The following is a 22,391-nucleotide window of genomic DNA, read 5'->3' on the forward strand; positions in this document are numbered from 1 at the left end:
GATTTTTGAATGTGTTTAAGCAGAAATATTTTCAGCCCATGTGATCCTGCTAGCCGTATTTTGTTGCTGCTATTAGCACTCCGATACTTTCCATCAAGATGTAGATTAAAAACTGACCTCTTCATATTTCTTCAAGTTATTACCTGAATTATTGAAGTAGCTTTTTGGATGGTCACCCAGTCTTTCACATTCTGCACAGGAGTGTTTCCAAATGATGCCACACTTTGAGGAAAGTTTTGTCCAATTAACAGATTTCTGATGATATTTGACCACTGATGGCATGTTGTGACATTGGTTATTCTTTAGGGATAAATAAGAAAAATCTCAGTTGTTCATCCATGCATGTTGTCAAAAAGGCTGTATTGCTTGTGCTCCCTCAGATTGGATGGAAAATTTTGCCAATGAGATTGCTTATTTATTTGTTTTGTTAAGTGGGAGTCAAGTCGTCACTTTTATTGTCATTTTGACCATAACTGCTGGTACAGTACATAGTAAAAATGAGACGACGTTTTTCAGGACCATGGTGTTACATGACACAGTACAAAAACTAGACTGAACTATGTAAAAAATAACAACACAGAGAAAGCTACACTAGACTACAGACCTACACAGGACTGCATAAAGTGCACAAAAACAGTGCAGGCTTTACAATAAATAATAAACAGGACAATAGGGCAAAGTGTCAGTCCAGGCTTTGAGTATTGAGGAGTCTGATAGCTTGGGGGAAGAATTTGTTACATAGTCTGGTCATGAGAGCCCAAATGCTTCAGAGCCTTTTCTCAGACGGCAGGAGGGAGACATTAGCAAGGCCAGCATATTTCACCAAGGAAAGTATTTCTTCCCAATCCTTATTGCCCTTGCAAGATAAACTGAACTTTCAAATTAGAATGGTGCAGAGCTTAAAGGAGAACCTGAAGGTGATGTGCTTCCACACATCTGCCAGTTTGCCATTCTTGGTAGCAGAGTTCGTATGTTTGGAAGTTGCAGTCAGAAGCCTAGGTAACAACTTCACGTATGTAGATAGCACATATCACATTTTTGTGCTGTTAGCAAACTTCACGATGTTATATTTAATCCCTTCAACCAAATTGTTGGTATATATTGTCAATAGTTGGGTTCTTACACACAAGATCTTATAATACCCCTGCCAGCTGTAGCCTGTGAATGTTGGAAGGACCTGTTTCACTTCTACTTTTTAACATCTGATAACCAACTTTGAATATCAGCCCTGGGTTCCATGTGCTGTAACCTCGTCCATCATTTGTGTAGACCTTAACAAAATCCAAATACACTATCTAGTGTACCAGATATCTTCAAAAGACTCCAATGGTTAACTTGTTATAAATGTTATATAAGCATGTTATTTTCCTTTTTCTCTGTATCAATCAATAAATTCTAATTTTCAAATGTTATGCTTTTAGTTGATGATATATTGTTATTTTTAAAACAATTTGTCCAGATGGTACGCATCACAATCTTTATGCATCGCTGCAGATGGCATATATATTTAGAGCTTAACATGGTTCCAATTAAATAAGTTGTTATGTCCTGAACAGATAAGAAATCTTTGAGTGTTGCTGGGCTTGTAGTTACCTAGGCTGGGGGAGATTATTCCATTATGTTCTTGACGTGTTTTGTAGATGGTGCATTCCCTGAAATAATCAAACAGGGAATATGTGTTTTACTCCTTAAAGAACGTGGAGATTAATGTAGTAGAGATCCACAAAAGTTTTTATTTAATTTTCATTTAAATCAGAACATTACCGGTCTATTATTATTGAGCATATCCTTCCTCCCAATGAGCTTCAAGACTTGAGGCCGAGTAACAATCTTTAATAGTGCCATAGTCCAAAACTTCAATTCAACTCTCAGTACTATGTCACAATGACTCGGCCCAAATATTCAGGTTTTCAGTGACCTATTAATTTTATAATTATGATCCAACATTCCCCACTGCTTGTCTTTGGTCTTTAATGCTATTTCAATTCAAGATTTGTACAGTCCTCTAAACCTTAACTTTATTTCTCCTGTTAAGAACTTCTTTTACATCATCATCTCTTGCCTATTAACCATTCTTTGCTACATGCTAATTTATAGCAGTTGCATAATATGACAGATACAGAAATAAAAGAAAATACAGAAGATACAGAAAATAACAGAAATAATTATCACAGAGAAATGCAATATAAGCATTACTAAAGAATTCCATCACAGAACAATCAGGCAAATTAAATTTAGAAATGTGTTTTATAAATTTACTTGAATCCATTTAAAATTTTTCATTGTATAGTGATGTATTTTCACTTGCTACCTGGCAAATCAAACTCTTGGTAGGAAGGCCTACCACCAAGTCCCAAGTAAAGAATATTTTACTTCTCCATATGCATTGGTGCTATATCTAACCAGCTCATCTCCACCTACCTTGGGTAATCATCAGCAGAGGAAGGAAGTGAGGGAGGCAAGCACAACTTAAGCTTAGAAACATGATCTCACTCTTTTTCACTGTTGAATAATGGAGCCCCTCCAGCACAGGTGTAATATAGTTTGATTTTCCTGGGATTAGATTATATCACATACAGGCTCACAAGATTTCTGGTGTAAAATAAGTTCTGTGGTGATGTTTCAGAAGTACTTGTTAAAGCTACTGCAACAAAGAGGAAGATGCTCAGTTAAAAGAGCTACAAAGAGTGAGAGGTACAGTGCTAAGGCTTGGTAAAGACTGGAGCCTTTGCTGGTACTTTTAACCATATTGGAAGAGCAAGGGATATTCTGTGTAAATTTATTTGTGAATTCAGTGTCTCAATTCTACTATCATCCCCATTGTTTGGCTATGGATGTCCTGGTAATAGAAACAAGGTAGAAAGAAATTTTACAGAAAGCTGTGCCCCCTCTCTTAATTCTTTCCATTGCTAATGTTTTACCTGAGAAAGGTGAGCCAGATATATCCCTTACATTGATATAGGAGGAAAATTTAGCTGTCAGTGAGTTAGTGGTAGGTCTTGTTATGTTTCTTAACTATAAAACATAAAACTAATCAAAAGAAAAACACAGGGAGACCAGGAGCATGATTCATTATTACTTTAAGTGAGGTGCCCACTTCTGACGTGGTGGCATCATGACGTAAGCCATTCACATACTTTTACACATAACCCACAATTAATTATTTAAACAAATAAAAAAAAAGTTAAATCTGACAATATTTACAATATTACTCAAATATTAAATATATGATACTGCTCCCTACTTAGTTATACACTCCAACTCAATATAGAATTCTTCTCAACTATCCACAGCATAGCAAATTTGAAATTGCTACATTCAGGCCTAACAAGTTCATCGCGGTGGAGGATTTCTTACTCTTGTGGGATAATGTCTCTCCTGACAAGGGAGGTTGCTTGGCTTGGCAGGAGAGACGTGGCTGTGAAACAATCTCAAGTTCTGGACCCTCATCCATGGTTGGCTGTAGGAGTTGGCTCTGGGGCTACAGAAGTGGTTCTGACAGTTCTAAATATTTTCTCTGGACTTGTTGGCATCCCAAGCAGTGCATGGCAAACTGCTCAATCAGCTGATCTATCCTAGGCCACCAAAGCTTTCATGTTGACCACACCTAAATGACTAGCATGTAGCTCCTTCAACACCTTAGCTCTTAACTTGGATGGTACAAAAACTTTCCACATAGGGCAACTCACGACAAGAGCAAGTTCATCCTGACACTGGTAAAAGTGGGGGAATTGGAATTTCTGCTGCATATTCTAGCCATTTTGGGTGGCCATGCAGATCTGAGACAGTGCAGAGTCTTTACTGGTTTCCCTTTGGATCATCCCTGCCAAGGTAGAGAGATTTTTGATTTGTGTTAGGGAGAATACGTCAAGAGGAGTGTCTGTTTTTAAAAAATATTCATGTATTTCCAAGGGTAAACAGGACAATCCATCAGCATTTCCATGATTGGTTGTCCTCTTGAATTCTATCTTGTAACTTGTGTCCTCCAAGAAACAGAGCCCATCCCTGCACATGTGCTGTTGCTGTTAGTGGGACACCCTTCTTTGGATCAAGAATGGACACTACTGGTTGATTATCAGTAATGAGTGTAAATTCTCTCTCATACAAGTACTGGTTGAAATGTTTTAACACCCCACACCAGACTCGAGGCCTCTGTCAGTCTGTGGATATTTTTTCTCTGCTGTAGTAAGGGAATGTAATGCAACGTTCAATTCCATCACTCATAACGTGCCATGACTACACCTATACCATAAGGCATCACAGACAAGCTTCACTGGACGATGTGGATCATAATGTGTGAATACAGAGTCTGATGCCACCATTTCCTTTGCCTTTTGGAAAGTCACCTCACACTGCTTTGTCCAATGTCATTTATTCCCCATCTGTAGTAATCCATTCAAGAGGTGGAGCACAGTAGCCAGGTTTGGCAGGAACCTGTTATAGTAATTGACAATTCCTAAAAAGCACCACAACAGTGACATGTCCTTTGGCCTTGTGGCATCCACCACTGCTTGAATTTTCTCAGCACACTTCTGTAATCCTTGTGTGACCACAATAAGTAATGCTTGGTTTAAAGAATTCACATTTATTGCATCATGCTCTGAGCCCCTAATCTTCTAATTTTTTAAAAACACCGTCCTGAGGTTTTGGAGATGTTCCTTGTCATCTTCACCAATAACAATAATGTCATCTACAGTTGAAGTCAGAAATTTACATACACCTTAGCCAAATATATTTAAACTCAGTTTTTCACAATTCCTGACATTTAATCCTAGAAAACATCCCCTGTCTTAGGTCAGTTAGGATCACTACTTAAATATCAGTACAATAGTAGAGAGAATTATTTATTTCAGCTTTTATTTCTTTCATCACTTACCCAGTGGGTCAGAAGTTTACATACACTTTGTTAGTATTTGGTAGCATTGGCTTTGAATCGTTTAACTTGGGTCAAATGTTTTGGGTAGCCTTCCAGAAGCTTCTCACAGTAAGTTGCTGTAATGTTGTTCCATTCCTCCAGTCAGGTGTGTAGGCCTCCTTGCTCACACACACTTTTTCAGTTCTGCCCACAAATTTTCTATCAGATTGAGGTCAGGGCTTCGTGATTGCCACTCCAATACCTTGACTTTGTTGTCCTTAAGCAATTTTGCCACAACTTTGGAGGTATGCTTGGGGTCATTGTTCATTTGGAAGACCCATTTGTGACCCAGCTTTAACTTCCTGGCTGATGTCTTGAGATGTTGCTTCAATATATCCACATAATTTTCCTTCCTCATGATGTCATCTATTTTGTGAAGTGCACCCGTCTTTCTGCGGCAAAGCACCCCCACAACATGATGCTGCCGCCCCTACGCTTCATGGTTGGGATTGTGTTCTTCAGCTTGCAAGCCTCACCCTCCAAACATAACAATGGTCATTATGGCCAAACAGTTCAATTTTCGTTTCATCAGACCAGAGGACATTTCTCCAAAAAGTAAGATCTTTGTCCCCATGTGCACTTGCAAACTTTAGTCTGGGTTTTTTAATGACAGTTTTGGAGTAGTGGCTTCTTCCTTGCTGAGCAGCCTTTCAGATTATGTCAATATAGAACTCGTTTTACTGTGGATATAGATACTTGTCTACCTGTTTCCTCCAGCATCTTCACAAGGTCCTTTGCTGTTGTTCTGGGATTATTTGTACGTTCATCTCTAGGAGACAGAATGCATCTCCTTCCTGAGCGGTATGACGGCTGCGTGGTTCCATGGCGTTTATACTTGCGTATTTGTACAGATGAACATGCTACCTTCAAGGGTTTGGAAATTGCTCCCAAGGATGAACCAGACTTGATATCATTTTCTGACCTCAATCCAATAGAAAATTTGTGGGCAGAACTGAAAAAGCATGTGCGAGCAAGGAGGCCTACAAACCTGACTCAGTTACACCAGTTCTGTCTGGAGGAATGGAACAAAATTCCATTCATGTACTTTTACATATTACCTGTAATAAATTATTTATATAAACAAATTCTTAATCAACCAATATTTATAATATTACTCAAATATTACTAGGAATATTAAATACACAACAGGTCTTTTCACCAAGAGTTTGATTTATAGATATTATAGTTTCCATGGAAGTTTGCATTAGTTTACCCAATGAAAATTACTTTACATTTAAAAAGAAACATCTTCTATGGGCTTTTAAACACAAGAAATTCTGCAGATGCTGAAATCTTGATCAACACACATAAGTTGCTGTAGGAACTTATCAAGTAAGGCAGTATCTATGGAATTGAATCAACAGTTGACATTTCCTGCTGACACCATTCATCAGGACTGGAACGGAAGAGGAGTCAAAATGTTGACTGTTTATTCCCCTCCATAGATGCTGCCTGACTTGCTGAGTTCCTCCAGAACTTTATGTGTGCTTCTATAGGCTTATACACGGTATTTCACTGAATAAATGCCAGGATTGTATATCCATTGACGTGCGTTAAAGAAAAATCAAATGATTTCACCAGACCTACCGCATAATACAGCCAGAGTTTAAGTTGTATCCAAAAAGTACTGGCGTCCGGAACCCTACCATCTGTAGACAATCTTGGTTGGCTGAACTCTTCATGACTGTCAGCTGCCCAAATCTGTTTTTGCTTTGAATTATACCAACAGTGGAAAGACTCAGTTAAGCAAAAACATTTGAATAAAGCAAGGAAAAATGGGATTTCTGGAAAAATACTAAAACGAATCCTTCTTAATTAAAATTGTAGGATGCCAAACACTGCAGCTTTGGAAAGTTTAATTAAGTCCTGATATATTAGTTTGTAAACCATGCTTGGTTTGAGAATACCTACATGTTTAATTTGTAGATTTTGCTGTGGCCTTCTGGGCAAGATGACATGGATCTGCTTACTTCCCAAAGTTAAATATAAAATTGAATTAATTTAAAATGAAGACAAAAAAACAAGATAAACCAGCCTGTTTGAATGGAAATAAAAAATGGAGTAATCATGACTTGATGTTGTCAAAACTTTCAAACGTATTTCCACACATTATTGAATGGAGTATTCCTGTTTGAGGAACAAATATAGATGTCAGATTGTTTAGCAACTTAGTGTAGAAGGAGATGAATTACTTTTGCATTATGCAAGTGGCTGAAAGCAATGCAGTTTTATAGAATGACACTGAAAAAATTGACTAAAGAAAGCATCACCAAATCAAAATTCCAAAACTGATAGAATTGAAATATAAACAAAAATATTAAAATACTCAGCAGCATTAGTGCAGAATTACTGAGACAAGCAAATAAATAAAATCTAGATGAAGAGGAGCTGTAATTAGCAAAAGCAGAATTGTTACCAACAAAAAAGAGACATTGTAATGATGTCCAATTGTTGAACTTAAAGCTACAATTTGCACACCTGAAATAGAAGGTATTCTTTCCCAAGATTCTGTTGAGCATTATTACAACAGTGTAGGGGACCAAGAAGAGAGATCAGATTGGGAGTAGGCTGGAGAATTAAAATGAGTGACTATTAACTGAGGATCACGTTTGCAAACTCATCAAAAGTTCAACATTTGTGGCAAGAGACTGCATCATAATAAGTGAGTGCTAGATACTAAATTGAACAATTTACAATAAAATCACGATCATCTGGAAGAAACACTGAGGTCTGATAGGAAAGGAAGAACTTAAAAAGCCAGGAGCTGCTTTTCAGTCTTCAAAGGAGAAAAACTCAAGTTGAATTATTCAACCTCCAAGAGGCCACAACCTTGTTGAAGGGTTTGGAGACTTGCATGTCTCAATAACACAGAGAGCTACGTTGGCTGGTGTAAGGGCTTTATGCTTTGGTTTTTGGTAGGGTCACTTATACCAAACAGGTCAAAGGGTAGACGCTAGATGAAGAGTGGTCCATCGATGCTCTAGGTTTAAGGGTTCTGCTCAGGGCTAACAATCCTGACTGGTCAAACAAACTTGTTACAGAAATAGCAATGAAGATTCTCTCTACATCTGAACGTGATGGTATTTCGGAGCCTCCACCCGGCACTTGCATGATTAACAGTAGTGAAAAACAAGAGGAAGCTACTGACACCATGAACAAAGTCCTGAACACCACCAGAGATGGAGGACCTTCATTGCTGCCCTAAACACCAGTGGCACAACAGGCAGTAAATAATTGATAAGATCATGTTCAACTGAGCCTTCGTTGTGTATACAGTATTTAGTTTATACTGTAAAAGATAACTTGCATGAAAGGATATGTGGCATTTGGTCCAAATCCAGCCACTAGAGGGAGTCCAACAATGTAGCCAGGATTTCCACTGACGGGAACTCCCACTGTGTTTTCCTACAATTTAAAAGGACATTTATGAGTAAACAAAAAAAAAATCCTTAAAAAGCATCCTTAAACGTGACAACTTCAAAAATTACAATAAATACACTGAGCTGGATGTTGGTCTGTTAAAAGGATTAACGCTGTTCTTTAGAGTAAAATACATACAAGTTTAATAATGTCAGTCAATTAACAATTTCTTTCAGTAGGCTTTAAATGGCACAAATATATTGAGGGATTTCCTAGTGAAGGTCATCCAAGGCTTTTAAACTTTAAAATTCAGGGGCATAACATAATGGGTCTGAGCTCCATACAGGATTTGAATACAGTTATAAGGAAAGCACTAATGAAGTTGTTGTACTTTAGTTTGATATTAATGATGGCAACCCCACAACGGTAAAGTGAGGGCTTCACCATTGTACCAGTGAAGTAATATCATGAAAAAAATGTATTAATCATCTCCTTACTGCTTGAAGAATTCTGTTTCTTCACCTTGCTACGTTTTCCTACATAATAATAACTCATCACATGTGAATTACTTTGGGACCATTGAAAGCAGATAAAATGTGATGCAAGCGCAAAAGCAAGTTTTCCTTATTAACTTTTTTTCTATACATCAGGAATAAAATATAATGTTTTTGCAACTTGCCTATTTATTAAAAAGATCCAAGAACACGTCTGTGTGGTTAGACTTTGAACGTGGGTACAGAATGACCTTTCATAATCTTAGAAGAAGATCATCTTCAGAGAATCCTTTATTTATTTCTCATTCTGTTTTACAACTTAAGTTATAAACACTCAATATGTCAGGTAACATCTGAGGAAAAACAAAGCATTGAAAATGCAGGGGTTAGGGGAAATTGAGAATTGTAGTGAAATCTCGTTGAGGGCTGAAGAAATTGCAAAGAATGATCCTTTGAATGTGGAGGCTGGTGGGATGGAAAGTAAGGACCAAAGGATGTCTATTCTTTCTCTATCAGGAAGTGCAGAAAAAGTGAAGTCAACTATGGTGTAGGAGTCCAAAGTTCAGGAAAGAGAATATCTCAGACCCATGTACAAGTGCTCAATATCACAGTTGATATGATGGGTTTAGAGGACTGGATATAGAATTCAACTATTTATGATAACGCACTCTATCCATTTGCACAAATAAATAAGAAAACCTATTATCCAAGTGGGATCCAGGTGCACAATTCGCAAGAGGCTAACAAATAGATACAGCAAATAATTCAGGAAACTAACAGTAAGTTACTGCTTACAGTGGTAATACAGAAGGACCATTCTACTTCAGTTATCCAGGAGATTCATATGTACTGTATTGGTTGCCTTATTGTGAAAGGTGTGAGTGTTTTGGAAACAGTCTGAAGAACATTTGCTGGCTGGAATGATCACATTGACTCATCAGGGAAGATTGGACAGGCTAGACGTAGCTACTAGACTTTAGAAGAATCAAAGAGAATGATATGAACATAGAAGATGCTAAGAAGTCTTGGCAGGATGGTTGTGGAGAGGATATTTGATTTAGAGATGTACAGCACAGAAACAGACCCCTTGGCCCAACTTGTATGTGCCACCAAGGTTCCTTCATGAGCTAGCCCTATTTGCCTGCAAATGGCCCATATCTCTCTAAACCTTTCCTATTCATGCATGTGCCCAAATACCTTTGAAATCCATGAGGTCAGTGGAAAATGCTACAGCTTTGGTGCTCAATATGAGTCTGGGCCAAGCAAAATCATATTTCTGTAACAGAATGTAAGATGTCTAATCACCCCATCAATGCCCACCAGAAAGGTGCAAGAGAAATCCAGTTAGTCTCATTTCCTAATGCTTTCCCTATGGTCCTACAATTATTTTTCTTTCAAATATCTACCCGCTTTCCTCTTCAAAGCAACAAATTAGTCTCCTTACACCACTCCCTTAGGTAGTGAATTCCTGACTATGACTTTTTTTGTCACATCACTTTGGTCTTAAAACAGTTTTTGCTCATAATATTTCCCCAAGTTAAACAATAAGCCTGACCTTAGAAATCTGAAGAATTTAAGGAAGGAAGAAAATAGAAAAAAAATTATAAACCATATAACAATTACAGCACGGAAACAGGCCATCTCAGCCCTTCTAGTCCATGCCAAACGCATACTCTCACCTAGTCCCACTGGCCCGCACTCAGCCCATAACCCTCCATTCCTTTCCTGTCCATATACCTATCCCATTTCTTTTTAAATGATAATATCGAACCTGCTTCTACCACTTGAACTGGAAGCTCGTTCCACACAGCTATCACTCTCTGAGTAAAGAAGTTTTCCGTCGTGTTACCCCTAAACTTTTGCCCCCTAACTTTCAACTCATGTCCTCTTGTTTGAATCTACCCTACTCTCAATGGAAAAAGCCTATCCACATCAACTCCATCTATCCCCCTCATAATTTTAAATACTGCTATCAAGTCCCCCCTCAACCTTCTACACTTCAAAGAATAGAGATCTAACTTGTTCAACTTTTCTCTGTACTTAGTAACTTAGGTGCTGAAACCCAGGTAACATTCTATTAAGTCTCCTCTGTACGCTCTCTATTTTGTTGACATCTTTCTTATAAATCAGTGACCAGAACTGGACACAATACTCCAAATTCGGCCTTGCCAATGCCTTGTACAATTTTAACATTACATCCCAACTCCTATACTCAATGCTCTGATTTATAAAGGTCAGCATACCAAAAGCTTTCTTCACCACCCTATCCACATGAGATTCCAGCTTCAGGGAACTATGTACCATTATTCCTAGATCACTCTGTTCTACTGCATTCCTCAATGCCCTACCATTTACCATGTATGTCCTATTTTGATTAGTCCTACCAAAATGTAGCACCTCACAGTTATCAGCATTAAACTTTATCTGCCATCTTTCAGCCCACTCTTCGAACTGGCCTAAATCACTCTGCAAGCTTTGTAAACCTACTTCATTATCCACAACACCACTTATCTTAGTATCATCTGCATACTTACTAATCCAATTTACCACCCCATCATCCAGATCATTAATGTATATGACAAACAACACTGGACCCAGTACAGATCCCTGAGGCACACCACTAGTCACTGGCCTCCAACCTGACAAACAGTTATCCACCACTACTCTCTGGCATCTCCCATCCAGCCACTGTTGAATCCATTTTACTACTTCAGTATTAATACCTAATGACTGAACCTTCCTAACTAACCTTCCGTGTGGAACCTTGTCAAAGGCCTTATTGACAAAGGTCTATATAGACAATATCCACTGCTTTACCCTTGTCAACTTTCCTAGTAACCTCTTCAAAAAATTCAGTAAGATTTGTCAAACGTGACTTTCCACACACAAATCCATGTTGACTGTTCCTAATCAGACACTGCCCATCCAGATAATTATATATAATTATATAATTATGTAGGACAAACTAAACAACATCAAATGAGATACAGTATACTGTTCAATATACAGTATTTTTGTTACAATGGTCCTGAAGTTTCAATAGCTTTGTGAAGACATACTGAAAAAATTGTAATAATTGACAGGCTGTATCACTGTCTGGTATGGAGGGGCTACTGCACAGGACCAAAAGAAGCTGCAGAAGGTTGTAAATCTAGTCAGCTCCATCTTGGGCACTAGCCTACAAAGTACCCAGGACATCTTTAGGAAGTGGTGTCAGTGTCCATTATTAAAGATCTCCAGCACCCAAGGCATGTCCTTTTCTCACTGTTACCATCAGGTAGGAGATACAGAAGCCTGAAGGCACACACTCAGCAATTCAGGAACAGCTTCTTCCCCTCTGCCATCTGATTCCTAAAAGGACTTTGAAGATATGAACACTACCTCACTTTTTTTAATATACAGTATTTCTGTTTTGCACACTTTTTAATAATTTATTCAATACGTGTAATTGATTTATTTATATATTATTGTTTTATTTTATTTATTTTCTCTCACTCTGTTAGATTATGTATTGCATTGAACTGCTGCTGCTAAGTTAACAAATTTCATGTCTCATGCTGGTGATAATAAACCTGATTCTGATTCATCATTGAGTCAACTCTGTTTTTTCCAAACATCAAAATAATTTTGAAGTATTGTACCTGAATGAATATAATCTGGAAGCGCTGTTGCACTGGTACCAAGTTACTGTCAATAGTTCCAAGAACAAGAGCAGCCAATGCATTTACAATGGTCCCTTTACTGTTATACACAATGATATATTTCACCTACCAATAAAATAAAGAACAATGCATCACTGAAATCGTACAGAATTGCTTACCTGAAAATCCAAACATAAACAAATTATTGCATTCTACTGTACTTTGAAGCAATGATGAGGCTAAAAATGTATGAAGCATAATAAGGCTTTTTTGAGTGATCACCATAACTTACCTCTAGCACAATATTTCTGCATATATTAACATCCTGATTGGGTAACCAGTTATTAACAGCAAAGTCTTTCAGGCGTATTAATGTTCCATTTAAAGATTTCAAAGTTATAGAGCTAAGAAAGACTGGGATCTGGAAGAAAGCCAAAATTAATTAGTAAGTGAATATACCTAACCTTCGTATTTTACCCATTTTTAAGCATTGTAGGCTCATTACTAAAATATTTATTTAAGCACCAAATTAAGTCCCTAAAACTAAAAATCAAAAATCAAAGCTCTTATATATGTATTTTTTAAACAACTGCGATTCATCATGTTATAAAGCATGTTAAAATTGAATGCATTTTTGATATTTATGCATGTGGTAATTGCATTTAAAAACTCTTTCCTGTTGTATGGGCTTCAGCACAATTCATATAAAAAAGTCATCAGAAACAATATTCAATAACACCATAAGACACAGAAGCAGAATTAGACCATTCGGCCCATTGAGTCTGCACCACGTTAACTAGAGAGTACACTTCTGCTTTCTTTAAACGAACTGTTGCAAACTGCATGCCAGGATTACTGAATAAATACTCAAGCAAAGCACAAATCTGTAATAGTGGCATCCTTTTAAACTGAAATGCTGCAATCTCAGAGTAGCAGCAAGGAATCCAAATCCTGCTGTCAAAGAATTAAAAAAATTTAAACAAATACACTTAATGGTAAATCATCTAATTATGGTAATCTATGAAACAACTTGCCATTTGTATATTAAATGCATTGCTCATTGATTAATTTGTTTATGACAGCTGATTGATTATCCCAATCATTATACAAAAACATTTTGAGCATTGTGTTGGACAAATGATTACCCAATATCTTAATTACATTGTAATTTCACTGCTACTTTTGGCCATCACAAGCCTATGAAATCTGTGAGCTTAAACTGAATAAAATCAAAAGATGACAGCTATCCTTTCTGCATTATTTGTCAAAAAGTTGAAGGATATTTCAATCTGTTATATGTTTAATTTTTTCCAGTTCTGAAATAGGTAGATACAATGTATTATACAAAAAGCCACAAGTTTTTGTAAAATATTATATAGGAATATTATATAGGAAATATATAGAATATTATATAGGAAATATTATAGGTAGCATGTGGATAATACAAACAATTCTACAGAACCACATACCAATGTGAAAACATTTCTCTACCCACACATACAGTATATGATTTAGAAGAACACTCAATCAAACCTTCTTTTCTCCTTTTAACCAAAATGTCAAGACCCTAAATCAGTAATTTCAGTTTTCCTGTAACTTCGTTATGTGGGATTAATAGTTCCTCCAAAGCAACACTAATAAGTCACAAAAATAATTAATACTTTTATCCTGTTCACTTTTATAAAACGTAAGAACACAAACCAGTAAGATCTAAAAACTATATACTTACTCCACTATTCAAATTTGCATCAGGACTCTGAAAAATATATTTCCATATATTAGTTTCTAGGTTCAAAGAATAATTTCATATTAATCACAAAATATATTTCTGTCAGAAGTTCTTTTTTCTTTTTAAATCTTTTTATTAGTTTTAAACAAACCTAAATGAAACATGAATACAAAATGCTTGAGAGTACATAATTAATAGTTTAAATAGACATTCAGATATGTAATAATAAAAATATATAACCTCTCAAACCCAGAACAATAATGAACAAAGAAGTAAAAAGAGAAAAAAAAAGAAAAACCCCCAAAAAAAAGAAAGAAAAAAAAAGCAAAAAAAAACACTAACCAACATGGGCCATTGAATAATATTAAGTACATATACAGTAGTGCCAATAACTCCGAACCTCCATCCAATTAATTAAGGATAATATAAGTAAGGTTTAGGAAAAGACAATTCAACTCATGTGAAAATGTTGAATAAAAAGTCTCCAAGTTTCTTCAAATTTAACTGAAGAATCAAAAACCACACTTCTAATTTTTTCTAAACTCAAACAAGAAATTGTTTGAGAAAACCACTGAAATACAGTTGGAGGATTAATTTCTTTCCAATTCAATAAAATAGATCTTCTAGCCATTAACGTAACAAATGCAATCATTCGTTGAGATGAAGCAGATAAACGATTATTATCCGTCATTGGTAAACCGAAAATTGCAGTAAGAGGATGCGGTTGAAAATTAATATTTAAGACTTTTGAAATAATACTGAAGATATCTTTCCAAAAATTTTGTAAACAAGGACAAGACCAGAACATATGAGTCAATGAAGCAACATCAGAATGACATCTATCGCAGGTTGAGTTAAGATGAGAATAAAATCGAGCCAGTTTATCCTTAGACATATGAGCTCTATGTACAACCTTAAATTGTATTAGGGCATGTTTAGCACAAATAGAGGACGAATTTACCAATAATAAATTTTTTTCCCATTGCTCAGTAGATATAGGACAATGCAACTCTTCTTGCTATTCTTAATTTTTTCTGATACATCTAACTGTAAATTCATGATCATCTTATAAATGATGGCTACCAAATCCTTTTGATAAGGATTAAGAGCTAAAATTCTATCTGTAATGTCCAATGGACATTCTTTCGAAAAAGACTGTAACTCATTATACAAAAAATTTCTAACTTGAAACTATCTAAAAAAATGGGTTTTAGGTAAATTATATTTATTAGATAGCTGTTCAAAGGACATAATGTTATCATCCAGAAACAGATCACGAAAACATGTTATACCTTTTGTTTTCCATAAAAGAAAAGCTTGATCCATAGATGAAGGCCGAAAAAAATAATTAGATATTATAGGACATGATAAAATAAATTTATTCAAACCAAAAAATTTACCAAATTGAAACCAAATTCGTAATGTATATCTGACTATAGGATTAGTTATCTGTTTATTCAATTTGAATAAAGAAAAGGAAATGAAGATCCTAAGATTGAAATCAGTGAAAAATCTTGCACAGATTTACATTCCAAATTTACCCATTGTGGGCAAGTAGCTATAGTCCATTCTTGTGTCCAGAATATTAAATACCGCATATTGACTGCCCAATAGTAAAATCTTAAGTTTGGTAAAGCCTCCTTCTTAGGCTTCTGTAAATATTTTTTACCCAATCTAGGATTTTTGTTCTGCCACAAGTAAGAAGATATTTTAGAGTCAATAGTATCAAAAAAAGCTTTAAGAATAAAAATTGGTAATGCTTGAAATAAATATAAGAATTTAGGTAGTATCATCATCTTAATAGCAATAACTCTACCAACCAATGACAAAGATAGTGGAGACCACCTAATAGCAAGTTGCTTAATTTGATCAATTAAAGGCAAAAAGTTAACCTTAAATAGATCTTTATGTTTTTTAGTAATTTTAATACCTAGGTAAGTAAAATAATCTGTAACAATTTTATATGGTAAATGTTTATAAATTGGAACTTGCATATTTAATGGAAATAGTTCACTCTTGTTAAAATTCAATTTATAACCAGAAAAATTACTAAATTGAGCAAGCAAAGACGAAATAGCAGGGATAGATTTTTCAGGGTCAGATATATATAATAACAAATCATCAGCGTACAATGATACTTTATAAGTCCTCTCCCCATGGGTAATACCCAGAATATTAGGTGATTCACGAATAGCTATAGCCAACAGTTCTAAAGCAATGTCAAATAGTAAAGGACTTAAAGGGCAACCCTGCCTTGTACCACGAAATAGCTGAAAAAAAGGGGATCTTTGATTATTGGTAAAAACCGAAGCTAAAGGTTTATGGTATATTAATTTAATCCATGATATAAATTTTGAACTAAAATTAAATTGTTGCATTGTAGTAAATAAATATGGCCATTCAACTCTGTCAAATGCTTTTTCAGCATCTAAAGATATAACACATTCTGGTATTTTAGATGAAGAAGTATAAATAATATTAATTAATTTTCTAATGTTAAAAGATGAATAGCGAATTTTAATAAATCCAGTCTGATCTTCAGAAATAATTCGAGGTAATATATTTTCTAATCCAATAGCCAAAACTTTACTGAAAATCTTAAAATCCGTATTTAATACGGATATAGGCCGATAGGATGCACATTCAGTAGGGTCTTTATCTTTTTTAAGAATTAAAGAAATAGAAGCTTCATAAAAAGATTGTGGTAAGTTACCTACACTTAATGCATCTTTAAAAATTTTACAAAGCCAAGGAGAAAGTATAGGAGAAAAAGATTTTAAAAATTCTACAGGAAAACCATCTGGACCAGAAGCTTTACCAGAATTCATTAAAGAAATAGCCTTTTGTATTTCAGATTCCGTAATAGGTGTATCTAAAATTACATTATCCTCAACAGTTACTTCTGGAATATTCAATTTCCTTAAAAATTCATTTATTATAGAAGAGTCCTTAGTGAATTCTGATTGATATAAGGAGTTATAAAAATCTTGAAAGGCTCTATTTATCTCTTTGTGATCGATCGTCAGAGTACCATCTTGTTTACGAATTCTAGTAATCTGTCGTTTATCCGAAACAATTTTCAATTGGTTAGCCAATAATTTACCAGACTTATCTCCATGCATATAGAATTGAGTTTTTGATTTAATTAACTGACTTTCAATCGAAGAGGATAATAATAAACTATGTTCCATTTGAAGTTCCACTCTTTCTTTATAAAGTTCTTTACTAGGAGTCATTGAATAAATTTTATCAATTGCTTTGATTTTATCAACTAATGTCAGAAGTTGTAAATACATTCACAGCTTAGAAACTTTATACACATATGAGTATGTTACGTTGAGTGTACTTGGCCTTGGAGCTACAGGATGAGAGGTGACCTGATAGAGGGGGATAAGGTAACAAGGAGCATTGATCATGTGGATAGCTAGAGGCTTTTCCCCAGGGCTGAAATGGCTAACACGAGGGGGTATAGTTTTAAGGTGCTTGGAAAAAAAGGTACCAAGGGGATGTCAAGGGTAAGCTTTTCACACAGAGTGGTGGGTGTGTGGAATGCACTGTCAGCAGCAGTGGTGGAAGCAGATACAACAGGATCTTTTAAGATCCTCTTAGATAGATACTTGGAGCTTAAAAAAAGTAGAGGGCTACGCGCTAGGGAAATTCTAGGCACTTTCTAGAATAGCTTACATGGTCGGCACAACACTGTGGGCCGAAGGACCTGTAATGTGTTGTAAATTTCTATGTTCTATGTACATTACACATAAAGCTTTCTACTTTAAATTTATGAACTGAGAATCAACTTGCCAAGGCACAAGTGACTAAACAACATGGCACTTCCCACGGTCAGTTTATATATACAAACACACAACAGCATATTCCAGTTAATTGGGATACATTCAGACCAGCACATTTTGGTCCAATTAAGTGGCTGCCCCAATTAGCCAAAGTTTCATGGATATAGATAAAAAGGAATAAAAAAGTCAAACTACTATCTGAGTAACAAATTATGTATTTAAATGAAATATAGAACAAATTAGAACACTATCAATACTACTACAGTACTATAAAACTATGTAGAAGTTCATGATAGTTATTGACAGAAGAATTCATTCAATATATGCTGCCGTGTTTTTCTGATTGACTGTAAACGAACAAAATTAGCACAGACCTAGTGTAGATTATGGACTGCCTTCATACAATGCTTTCTATGATTAAATCTTCCAAATCTTCATTTTCAATGTAACATTCAAGATGACTGTTGATACCTTCAAATTCTTCATAGTTCTTAACATGTTGAAGTAGTGGTATAGTTTCATTTTCACTCCAGGTCATTTCTGGATCTCCAAGCTTGATTGCTTGAAACTGCACTGAGCAAAACAGTTCTGAATTGTCTCTCTACTTTTTTTCTTGCTAACTATCAGTGATAAAAATTACTACTTTTTGAACACAAACATACACAACTGACCCTATTTAAAAACTGTTTGCTCTGAGCACGGTGTAGAATCTAAGGTGACTGATGCTGTTTGGCAACAGTCTCCTGTCCCAGTTAAGCAGCACTGTATCCCAAATAAACAAAGAGAATCCCAGCTATTTCCTCAATTAGGTTTTGCTCTTTGAGTTTTCCCAAATAAACAGCTACCCTGATTTTAAAAATGGCTCAATTAACCTGAATCCACCGTACATATAGGTGCATACAGAACTTGTGTTCATTTCTACATGTATAATTAATGAATATTAATTAATATTAATGATGAATTCGTTATTTAATGAATACTGGCCCAGATCTTGATAGGCTTGACCTATTGCCCACAGTCACCATTCTTGTTCCCCACTGTGCCCATACTTAACTGGGCTGCTAGCAACCCTATACTCTCGAGGTCAATGCTAAGGTCAGAATAGTGATTGGGTAAACTCGGAGATTGTGGGACTGGTACAAGTGCTGAGTTTACCAAGCATGACAGAAGATAAAGCTGCGGCTGGACTTTGCCAAAAGTGGCGACTGCTAGGCATTTTAACGTCTTTGAAATCAATAACAATAGCAAAACACTACAAATTAAAAACATTAAACAGAAGCAAGACATTTTAAAAAGTACATTTTCCTCCTTTGTAGGTCACTATAAAGTTGGAAATCTTAGTGAGCCTGGGCTCTACTATTGGTTTCCGTGTCTGTCCAATAATGAAGCAGTGTGCCAGATATGACTGTCTGATGTCTCATACTTACAGTCATTTCAATTACTGAACTCTAAAATTTTCAATTGGGAACACTATCAAAATTCAGTGACATTCATCCCATTAGTTTGTACATTACATTTTGGAACAATCACTGAACATGAAATATTAAACTGTGGAAAACTTACTGGAAGAATTTTTACATTCAGGTAATTGCTTATACTGAATGCTGGAAGACTTGTGCAGTTTGTTGATTTCTGTATCCTTCGACTGCAGTGTGTTGTTTGATCTATCAAAAAAGCTAAGATACAAAGAAATAAGAGTCAAACATCACTAACTAAAACACTATAAATACATCATAATGCAGACTTGTTTTCTTGGATACCCCTGCACCCTTAGGTTATGTAGAAAACCAGAATCTCATTGACAGATTCAAAACTGAAATACATGGAAGGGCATGAAGTTACTCTGCTTTTGTGTTAGATACACACTATTATAGACCTAAAGAGTTCAAGCTGATCCATTTCATGGCAAGCAATTTGTTGACATCATTCTGATTAATAATGGCCAACAAAACTCCCTCAGAGTCCCATTTTTCTAAGTTTTAATTGTTGATGTTAGCTTCAAAATAAGGAATGAATTATATATATACATATTTAAATAGCTTTCCTCATCACAGTCTTCCAGAGAAATTCAGCAGGTCCAGCAGCAGTTATTTAACTTCACAAGCACCCTTATACAATGCATTCCTTATACCTACATAAATGGCTTTAGATAAACTTATCACCCTTGAATGGCACAAAAAGGGAGCTTAAGGCAAAGGAATGCTTATGAGGCAGTGACTAAAATATGATAGAATTCACCTTGCAGTTTGAGGGAGAAGCTCGATGTATGTTACAATGGAGTTAAAGTAATAACAGAGGCATGAGAGAGGAGTGTCGTGGTTTCTTGTGCCCCACAAACAACCAGGAGACGCAGAAGATTCTTCAAGAAGTGTTAAACTTTAATTTGCAAACCAAAGCTGAGACAGTCAGTGAGCTAGTTGCTGATTCCCCACCGATCCTTGTGCATAGCATTTTTTATAGCAATTTCCTGGTTTAGTTGTATTAGCATATCCAATCGGTCTACAGTTGCGTATCACCAGTACATTAGCTCCAAACTTCCCACTATTGTTTCTACCCATTGTTATGATCCCAGCCCCCTCCTTTGTGAGAATCACAAGAGCACCCGTCGAAAGGGGGGGGGGGGTCAGTAGACCCAGTCGGGGGGGGGGGGGGTGAGAGAGAGAGAGAGAGACGTGCCAAATTGCAGGTCCCACCAGGGATACAGAATAAAGACAACAGCGACTATTGTCTCATGGAGACTACGTGAAAAGCCCTTGGGCAAGGTGGGCTGGTTGAGAGAGAGATTGCATCATCACAACCTGATTGACACCTGTGACCCCGTGAGGAAGTATAAAGGAGAGTCTCAGGGAGACAGCCCCCTCAGACGCATCAAGAAGACACGAGAGTGTTCCCGCAGCAGCGGGAAGCCATTCTGAAGGAAGCCACGTGCATTAGATTCCGGGATTGGAATCTGTGGCTGGAATCACAGAAAACCGCTTTTAACTAACATCGGGGAGAGGAAACCAACGCTCCCCCGATTTCACAGAAGATTCATCGGCAAGTTCTTTCTCTCCTCCCCCAATCTCTCTCTCTCGGTCGCCCCACGGAAAAACCCAGCGATTTTCAAAGGGCTGAGGCCTGCAGACTTTGAGGGACTTTTATATTTCCAACGGACAATCTATTAACCCCTAGACACCAGCAGAGCTCACTTCTTAACGGTGATTATAACTATACCCGCGCTTTAGATTGAGTGTTGACGATGTGCACTATCTGAATGTTTGTATTAACCCTACTTTTATGTCCCTTTATCAATAAAAATGTTTGAAAATAGTGACATCAGACTTCAACGGACCTCTCTATCTTTGCTGGTAAGTTCTCCAGTTATCGTAACACCATTAACTTAATCATGTTCTAATCTACTTTTTGGGCCATGTGTTACCTCATCCCTGGCCACAATTATCTCTTAGCTAGCCTCTCATTAACACACCATTATCTTCTTATTTGGCAACATTCTTAAGTCACTAATGTGTTCCAATTAACACACCATTATCTTCTTATTTGGCTACATTCTTAAGTCACTGATGTGTTCAAGTGTTAAAGTCACTGATAGTACAAAGACAATACAGAGATTTCATTCTCCTACTAAATTGGATACATACATAGCAAATAGCAAATACAAAGCTGACTACATAGTTTTGGTTACACAGCAAACAATGCAACTTTATACTCCAATATATCCCCCCTTTGGGGTCTCACACAGAGAAAGAAGACTAAGAGTACGCGCACAAAAGCCCCAGTAAACTCAAGCATTTATTCCCAAATCTCGGGTTAACCTATAATTTTTCTGCGCCAAGACCTCAAAGTATTCTCTCCCTGTTACCTTGGGCTGCTGAACCAAAAACCTGTCCCTTTGTACCTGAGACAGGGGAAAAAAACTCAGAAGCCCTTACAATCTACTCCCATACTGTTGTTTTGCTCTTGTTCATCCTGCAGGTGTTGTAGGCTGTAACAATACATCTTCGGTGCTTCTTTCTCCACTATGCTTGCTTCAGTAATTGCCATGAGCATCGGAAATTGTTTGGTTGCAGCACGCACTACAAGAGACTTGAGGTAAGGAAGAGAACAGCACAGCACAAGCGCATAGCTCAACAATACAATACTGACAGTTATTGCCATTTTAGTCAGCCTTGCTCCCCATCCTCCGAGTCTACTTTCTAACCAGTCAAATACCTGATGTCCGAACCCTGCATTCTGTTTAACTTCCTTTCTTAGACTTTTAAACTTATACATTACCTTAGTAAACGATCCTTCTGGACTAATGTTATTTGGTATAAAGGTACAGCACTTCTCTCTAAACATCACACAAACTCCTCCTTTTTCTGCCAACAGCCAGTCCAATGCTTGTCTATTCTGCCACGCCATTTTGCTAGTTGCATCTAACTGTTCTCCCAAGGCCTCCAGTGCATCATTGGTGTAGTTGAT

At 36.5% G+C, this 22,391-nt stretch overlaps 1 protein-coding gene across 5 annotated transcripts in view; it reads right to left on the reverse strand.

The window, feature by feature from the left end:
- tctn1 (tectonic family member 1) overlaps window positions 1-22,391 on the reverse strand; it is a 48,169-nt gene that overhangs the window by 8,492 nt on the left and 17,286 nt on the right. For 3 of the 5 annotated variants that reach the window (XM_059988149.1, XM_059988150.1, XM_059988152.1), the window contains 7 exons: window positions 19,494-19,606; window positions 14,140-14,166; window positions 12,703-12,831; window positions 12,411-12,536; window positions 8,235-8,320; window positions 6,503-6,643; window positions 144-300 (listed from right to left, as the gene is read on the reverse strand). In XM_059988149.1, coding sequence (XP_059844132.1) covers window positions 144-300; window positions 6,503-6,643; window positions 8,235-8,320; window positions 12,411-12,536; window positions 12,703-12,831; window positions 14,140-14,166; window positions 19,494-19,606 — 779 coding nt within the window. Of the gene's footprint in view, window positions 1-143; window positions 301-320; window positions 1,653-6,502; window positions 6,644-8,234; window positions 8,321-12,410; window positions 12,537-12,702; window positions 12,832-14,139; window positions 14,167-19,493; window positions 19,607-22,391 lie in introns of those variants that run through there. The other 2 variants (XM_059988153.1, XM_059988151.1) reach the window with 2 other exon arrangements.

This window comes from Hypanus sabinus, chromosome 13 (assembly GCF_030144855.1).
Source record: "Hypanus sabinus isolate sHypSab1 chromosome 13, sHypSab1.hap1, whole genome shotgun sequence".
Classification (NCBI taxonomy): domain Eukaryota; kingdom Metazoa; phylum Chordata; class Chondrichthyes; order Myliobatiformes; family Dasyatidae; genus Hypanus; species Hypanus sabinus.